Below are 7,624 nucleotides of genomic sequence, written 5' to 3' on the forward strand. Positions count from 1 at the left end.
TTCAAGGTTTTGATGTCACGTCGTCGATAAGGATGGTGCCCTCCGTTGGGTCTAGATGCGGGAGATCAGTTCAAGATCGTACTCTTTCCAGAGCCGTTCACACCAACTGACCTGCTATTGTGATTAGAGAGCACCACAAAGTAGATAAACTTACGCATAGCTGACCAGCCTCGATCTTGAACGATACATTCCGTAGAGCACACCTGTCTCGACCAGGGTACTGGAACGAAACATTCCTGACATATATGCATTAGAATAATTCTATGAAGTAACGAATACCAATCAACTTGAATTCAACAGAAATGCCATTTGCAAGAGATTGTTGGTTCTCGGGGAACGGTTCCGTACCATCCACAACCTGATTTCGTATGTTCTCTATCTCATAAGATCGCGTATTTGGGCCAGTTGGTCGTAAGAATGGAAAACATGCTGGATATCGAGAAATATGGATCAAAGGCTTGCTTGATCCATATGAGTGATGCCAAGGAGACGGAGTGGTCGTTGGATTTTTCACTACGCGCAAGGAGAAGACAATCTAATTGACTTAGTCGGCTTTGTCAACTCTGAGGTCAACTCCACGTACCTGAGGTAACACATGCATTGTTTCTCGGATGATGAACGTGATGCTCAGACAGTCCTTGAAAGAACGAAATCGTTTCAGTTCTGGGAATTCAACCGCATCGTGACCGATGCGCTGAGATGCTTCGCGAAATCCTGGTCTCGATCAAGTCAGCATAAGATTGTCCGGTAAGGCGCGTCGACATACGTGCACTAATGTGTTCGCTGAAGTTGCCTGCGACAAACTCTCGACGGTGTGAGGACCCAGTAATGAGTTCCTTCAGACCTTGCATGCAAATCAAATTCTCGTTGGTCGTTGTCGCGGCCCAAACTACATATCTGGCTTAAACAAAGGCTTAGAAGCATCAGCTGTTGACATACCCAAGGATCCGACCACTGCTTTTCCCGTGCTGTCCCAGGGCAATAAATATTGCAAAAAACTGAGAACCACGAGATAGACCATCCTGTTGTTCCACATGACTGTACTCAGAACCAAAAGGCAAGAGAGCAGACGAATAAGTATTATTGCGATGTGCGTCAACATCTCAATAGTGTTCCAACCGACGAAGTATGCCAAAAGCTAAGCCAATGTTGAGGTCGCTCACTGCGTGCGAGCGATAAAGAGTTTGAAATGCGAGCAGGTCGAGGCGGACAGTTGAGAGAAGCATGCGTTCATTGTAGAATTGTTTGATGTACAACCTCAGACGAGGCATCATGGAGTCTCGGGAGTATTTGAGAAGCGCATAGCAACTGCGCATATGATATGTGCTGCCGAAAAATGTACGAGCACCGTTGTGTCCACAGTACGTGCCTCCATTACGCTCTCTACCTAGTGCGAAATAAGTTGGCAGTGGTAGATGAAAGTGAAAGGGACATTACAAGGCGGAGCAATTGTCCGGAGTACCTGCGCAACGACGTTATGGATGTATAGGGAAGTCGCATCGTTATGACGTACCACAGAGAAACAGCGGGTATGAGGGAAGCTAAAACCTCTACTACAAGGTATGCGGGGAGAAGGATGGAGCATCGTTTGATGTGAGTACATCCTTGAACATGCGAACTAGAAGTGGAACACTGTAGATTATCGGGGTATATGTCTGCAATATCGATGAGACTCGGTTGCGTGCCAGTGTTTGGCGTGCCTCGTAGAGATCCCATATACCGATGCGGGTATGCTTGAAACGACGAGTGTCCTTGTGGTCGAATTCTCCGTGTGTGCTTTCATTGGTCTCTCTCTCTCGATGGTGAAAGAATACAAAGTGGGCTAAAGTCGGAGAACATCCGTAAGCCAACTTAAAGAGAGGCGTCCTCAGGTACACCGCGAAATCCAGTTAGATCGTACGTCCTCAAAGCTTGGGAAAGCCAACAATATTAATATGGTCAAAGCTGGCGAATGTTGGCTGGTTTATCATGCCCGCAGCGTGTATGCATAATAAACCGCATAGGTTAGTAGCTTGGAGCAGCCGCCCCAGAGATTGGTTGATAAGAACTATATAAGGAACATGTGGACTTTCTGATCAAACGTTAACTTGAACGTGGACGTATACCAGGACCTAGAATAGGTACTGGTTTACCAATTTTAATTGTCTGTCCGCACGATCATCCCAGGCCTGCAGGGTCCGGTCTTAGTCATCATTCGATTCTCTCCTTCTCTCTTTGGTTTTGACCATCAGCTTCTGCTGTCCGTGATATAATATTTTCAACACATAACTTCGTTTTTTTTGCATGGCATCTAGTTCGTCAATTACAAACCTTTCTCTCTCTGTTCCTCCTGCTTCGCTTGTTATCTCCGACGAAGAGTTTCCCAACGACGGGAATTCTATAGTGACATCATGCGTTTTACGCAAGTACTTTGGGTTTTTTGAGGTTTCTCGAGAGCGCCTATTGGCGTTGAGACAGTATCCTGCGGGTGTTTTGTTGCCTGTTGCCATAGCGAGTCTGCAGCAACTCATGGAGAATTGTCTGATGTTTACTAGGGAGCAATATGCTTTGATTGCGTCTGCACATGCGGTCTGTGTCATGTCCATACATCGTAAGGATCATATCCGTGACATGTTGCGTGTGCATGTATGTAACGTGGATTGTATATCTAATCTACCTGTTTTTAAGCTCTTGAAAGTTCTGCGACGAGATTTTTCGAATCAGATTCTTCCTGATCCTTTTTGTAACAGTTCTCATCAGGCAAATGCCATTGCGCATCGTGAGAGTCGTGCAGTGCTTAGTGAAACACAACGCTCGGATATTTTGGCTCGAGATGCGGATTCCCATTATGAAAGTTGTCGAGTACATGCTCAAACTGTTTCAGATAGTATTGAATTTCCATCGATTCGTACCTTTGAAGAGAAACGGGATATCATTATGCAGTTTCAAGCTGAAATGTCACCTGAAGCACTGAAACAAGGAGCATGTGCTGTTTGTGCGCATAATCTCCTCATCAGTGATCTTCATTGTGTGGATATTCATAAGGTGCCACTCCATTTGTTGCACAATGATTGTTTACCAGAACATATGCTGCCGCACAGTTACGATTTGGAGATGTACAGTCGTGCCATCTTGTACCCTAAAGGTATGAAATCTTGTTGGTCTTTCTCTGACTTATTTATGTGTTGTGTGTGTTTGTGCCGCATTGACAAATAAGCCGCCAAGGCAACCAGTCAACTCATTAGCTAATTTTCAGTACTATGCTCATGATAGATTACCAGATAATATTCGACATGCATTCACTCATGCCTCCGTGTATGATTTGATGCTTATTTCTCGTGCTCAGGCGTCCCAGATCACTCATTTTTATAGCTACAAGTCGTCGACAGCACAATATCGTCCAGTGGAACAGATCTCTCAGCAGTACAATAAAGGAAATGTGGCCGTCAGACCCCAAGATTCTGTCAAGCTTTATTCTATGTTGCCTCCCAGTTACGATGAGCTTCGAGATGCCATGTGCGTCGTCTTTAGTGGTCAGAAAGAATGGCCTTCGTGTGACACGGTGAAACAATTGCGGCCCATACTGGTCACCAAGAGTAGAGTGCGTATACTCATCGAATTTTTAATCACTAATAATCCATGGTATCAGAAAAGTGGTGTTGCCTACAGTCCACGAAATATGGACTCACTGTTCGACAATGTCGATGCGGATGTTGATTGCAGTGTTCCCGCAACATTGGAAGTGTGTCATTTGCCGCGAGGAGGTGACACACCCGACAGCACATGTTTTGAAGGCCTCGAGTCGTGAGAAGTTGATGTGCCAGAAGATGATGCATCAGAAGACATTGTTATGGAAGCAGTGGGATTTACTCAAGGAGACCACTCATCACAGAGCAGAGAAAAGATGAAACTGCATGCATTAGCTTATGTCTTAGATCGGAAGTGTTTCCTTCTTTCTCGGACTGGTGTTAGCTTCATTGCGGATAATGATCCTGGATTAATGTCTTACCTATTCCCTCATATTGATCCTTGGGATATTGGAGGTTTTTTTTCATTGTGGACGTACATCGAAGCAACATCTTTCGATGGAAGCTCAGGTTCGCAACTTATTGCTTCAAGATGATTCTCCGTTTCGAAAGGACACTAATTTTGCCTTTATATGTTGGAATATGATTCAAAAAAGAGAAATCAGTAGCAATACTACCTTTCGAGTCTGCGCATCTCAGCAACAGAGTTTGGTAAGAGAATTAAAAGACGTTGGTCCATCTTTGACTGCATTGGCTGAGAAATGGACGTGTTCAATCCATGAAAAACCATCTACCACTCAAGAGAAAAAAGCTGCGTGCATTCTGCGTCGTTTGCAATCGTCAACAAAAAATCTGAGAGGAAGTATTGGATATAAGTTGTGTCGTCGTAATGAAATTCGTGCTCTTATGAAAAAATATTGTACACCGGCGTTATTCATGATGCTCAATCCACATGATTTAACTAGTCATATAGTTTCTTCAATCGTAGATATAGAATTGGATCAATGGATGACCATGTCGTCGTTTGAGCGAGCTAAGGTGATTGCTGTTCGGCCAGATGCTGCGGCACTCGCATTCGACTTACAAATTCAGGCATTCCTAAATATCATTTTGAAATATAAGCATGGACCAGGCATTTTTGGTCACTGTCAAGCGTATTACGGTATGGTCGAAGCGCAAGGAAGAGGGACACTGCATTGTCATATGTTATTATGGATCGCTGGCAATCCGAGTCCCCAGGCATTGCGTGATCGACTTGCATCTGATGCGAGCTTCAAATCTAATATGTTTCAGTGGCTAGAGAATATTATTAGCTGCAAGCTTCCATATGATAAGGGTCCTGTACCTGAAACATCGCCCAATGATGCATGCAAACCTGTGCGCACACACGAACTCGACCCAAGGCTAGAACGATCCCCACAAGTAGCTGAAATGGATGCAAAATCCTTTGAATATGAATTCAAAAAGTTTTTGAGTCGTCTTGCTGTAGAATGTAACTGGCACATTCATAGCGAGACATGTTATAAGCATCTAAAAAATGGACAAAAAAAAGGAGATTCAACTTGTCGAATGCGTCTCGATGGCTCTGTGCAGGACGTCACGACTATTGACATTGAAACTGGCTCTATTGAGTTGCGACGATGGAGAGGTCGAGTGAATAATTGTTTCTCCTACAGTGCAATACAGACACTCAGTTCATTGGATCAGGTGAAGCTGTGAAGGCAGCAGTATTTTATATCACTGAATATATCACTAAAGGAGACTTGCCTTTGCATGTCGCTTTACAAGCATTGGAGTATGCACCTAAGATGCACAATGCTAAATATATTACAGATCCACAAGTAGATCCACAGAAAAAGGATAGTAATCTACTTACCAAGTCTGTAAATGCGATGATGGGTTGGCAGGAAATGTCTCATCAACAGGTAATTGAGTTATTTAATAGGTGGAGGCGACTACTATACCAGTCATACTTTTGAGACTATCAAATGGTATGAATTTGTACATGCAGCAGATAGAGTTGATCTTGAATGTACTGACTCTGAGGATTGTGACGGAAGGTCCAATCAAGAAGCAGATGCGCCATTGATGAGAAGAACAAGTGACTATGAGTGTCTCATCAGATAAAGTTGAATTTTCTAGTGATATATCAGATTATACGTTGCACCCTATGACGAAGGAATTCACTGACCTTTGTCTTTGGCAATTTGTTGAGAATACCATCAAAGTCAAAGGAAATATATCGGTGGGCCACAGAGGAGTGATGATGAGCACAATGGGGATATCATTGACAGTGCTAAACCAGTGTGCAAACGAGGTCGTAAGGCTTTGCCGCGTGCTCAATTCCTTACACAACATAGTCAGTTTGACACACATATATTATGTTTACGGGAGAAACAAGTTGTACCTGTGTTGTTAGGCGAGGCGCTGCCTCGTCCAGATCAATCAGAAGAAGAATATGAGAAGTATTGTTGTGCCATGATGTTACTCTTCAGCCATGGAGGGATTTACGCATGCTGAAGGATAATCATGCGTCTTGGAAAGATGCATTTAATAACACGACCTTTGAACCTGCTATATGGTCAATTATTCGCAACATGAACGTCGAGAATGAATGTAAGGAAGCATGAGATACACACGCTGCTGCTGTCAAAGAAGATCATCGAAAACCACATATGTTCGGCAACGATGTGACTGCAGATGTGGAGACTCAATTGGATATCGATGCCCTCCACGACGTTCTATTGTCAAATCCAGCTCTTGATGGTGATGAATTTGATGATGATGTTACAGGCTCGCAGTTGAATGGTGAGATAGGCGATAAAAACTCGGGAGACATAAGCCATTGTCTGCGTGCTGCCAAAGATGGCAGATTATTTAATGTATCAATCGATGATTCAGGCGAACAATACAACACATACAGGTAATAGCACAGAAATCGCCAGTCAAGCCAATCAAGGTCGTCTTCAAGAATACGCATCCATCATGAAAGCTGCAAAAAAACGTAAGAGACCAATTGACGTCGGCTCCAACGACGCAGAATCCAAGCGAGCACGTTTAGATCAGAAAATGGCACTCCTCGTATTACTTTGGAGCAATGGAAGAAAATGCGGATTATACTTCTGTATATATAACCCGAACTTACTCAAGGCAGATGAGAAGAGATTCTGTCAGATCATTGCAGAATTTAAATTATCAGATAATATTGAACAAGAGATGAGTCTAAGAATCATCAGCGAACATTTCATTCGTGGAGAGGTCAAGCAATTACTGATGTTTATAACTGGCATTGGAGGCTCAGGCAAAAGCCACGTCATTCGGGCTCCATTGAAATGTTTTGAAGATGCGGAGCACCTGAAAAATTAACTAAGCACACCTACAGGAAGTGCAGCAGTTTTGATAGATGGATATACCATTCATGCTCTGACATTTCTGCCGAAGAGAGAAGCTCCTATCAAACAACAAGATTTAGAGTTTATATGGAAAACAGTCGAGTACTTAATCTTAGATGAAGCCTCATTGATGTCTGCCGAAACTATTGAGTCAGGTTTCACATCGAATATGTCAGGCAAAATCTTGGGATGAGTCTGCAAGAAACAAACCTTTCGGTGGTGTCAATCTCATCTTTGCCGGCGATTTAGGCCAGCTGCGTCCTCCGAAATCAAACACCCTATATAGTTATAAATTGGTTAAGCATTGTCTCCTGCCACAGTCAGTACCTTGAAGGCCAGACAGCATTACATGGCGCTTTTCTTTGGCGACAAGTGGATACTGTCGTAGAGTTGACACAGAATTGGCGAGCTAAAGACGATGCAGAATTTATTAACCTGTTAAATTGGATTCGATTAGGACAAGCACGCAGAAATGCCCTACCAGGAAATCATCTGAGTGATTATGAATTAAAAGACAAGAATTCTCAGCACAATCAAAGTGCGCTCGCTTGAGGAATTCAACAGTTTTAAAGACGCACCGATTGTTGTCACTCAGAAAAATTTGAGAGACGATAAACACATCCAAAGGTCGCGCGTTTGCTGCCGAAATTAGCCAGGATTTTCACGTATACTGCGCCTGAGATAAAATGGAGGAAAGGCTGTCACATTGGATCAACAACAGAGATT

At 43.4% G+C, this 7,624-nt stretch overlaps 2 protein-coding genes across 2 annotated transcripts; one reads left to right on the top strand and one right to left on the bottom strand.

Moving 5' to 3' along the window:
- Positions 1-173: 173 nt before the first annotated feature.
- On the bottom strand, positions 174-2,094 carry F5147DRAFT_741352 (uncharacterized protein; the record flags this gene model as incomplete). The annotated part of the gene is made up of 11 exons (XM_041439474.1): positions 174-236; positions 288-385; positions 545-714; positions 767-889; positions 940-1,138; positions 1,164-1,279; positions 1,366-1,387; positions 1,510-1,604; positions 1,634-1,775; positions 1,926-2,029; positions 2,073-2,094. Coding segments are annotated over 7 exons (867 nt in total), but the record flags the coding sequence as incomplete, so codon positions are not given.
- Positions 2,095-2,743: 649 nt separating this feature from the next.
- F5147DRAFT_749549 (uncharacterized protein) lies at positions 2,744-5,595 on the top strand (the record flags this gene model as incomplete). Its single annotated transcript, XM_041440136.1, has 18 exons — positions 2,744-2,841; positions 2,868-3,168; positions 3,197-3,211; positions 3,236-3,292; positions 3,326-3,621; positions 3,649-3,743; positions 3,792-4,022; positions 4,072-4,076; positions 4,119-4,190; positions 4,212-4,235; positions 4,266-4,335; positions 4,366-4,435; positions 4,472-4,711; positions 4,739-4,798; positions 4,820-5,159; positions 5,183-5,439; positions 5,474-5,497; positions 5,553-5,595. The coding sequence occupies 18 exons, from the start codon at positions 2,744-2,746 to the stop codon at positions 5,593-5,595; spliced, it is 2,298 nt and encodes a 765-aa protein (XP_041283983.1).
- Positions 5,596-7,624: the final 2,029 nt, after the last annotated feature.

The sequence above is a fragment of the Suillus discolor genome (assembly GCF_016758755.1).
Source record: "Suillus discolor strain FC423 chromosome Unknown F5147scaffold_768, whole genome shotgun sequence".
Classification (NCBI taxonomy): domain Eukaryota; kingdom Fungi; phylum Basidiomycota; class Agaricomycetes; order Boletales; family Suillaceae; genus Suillus; species Suillus discolor.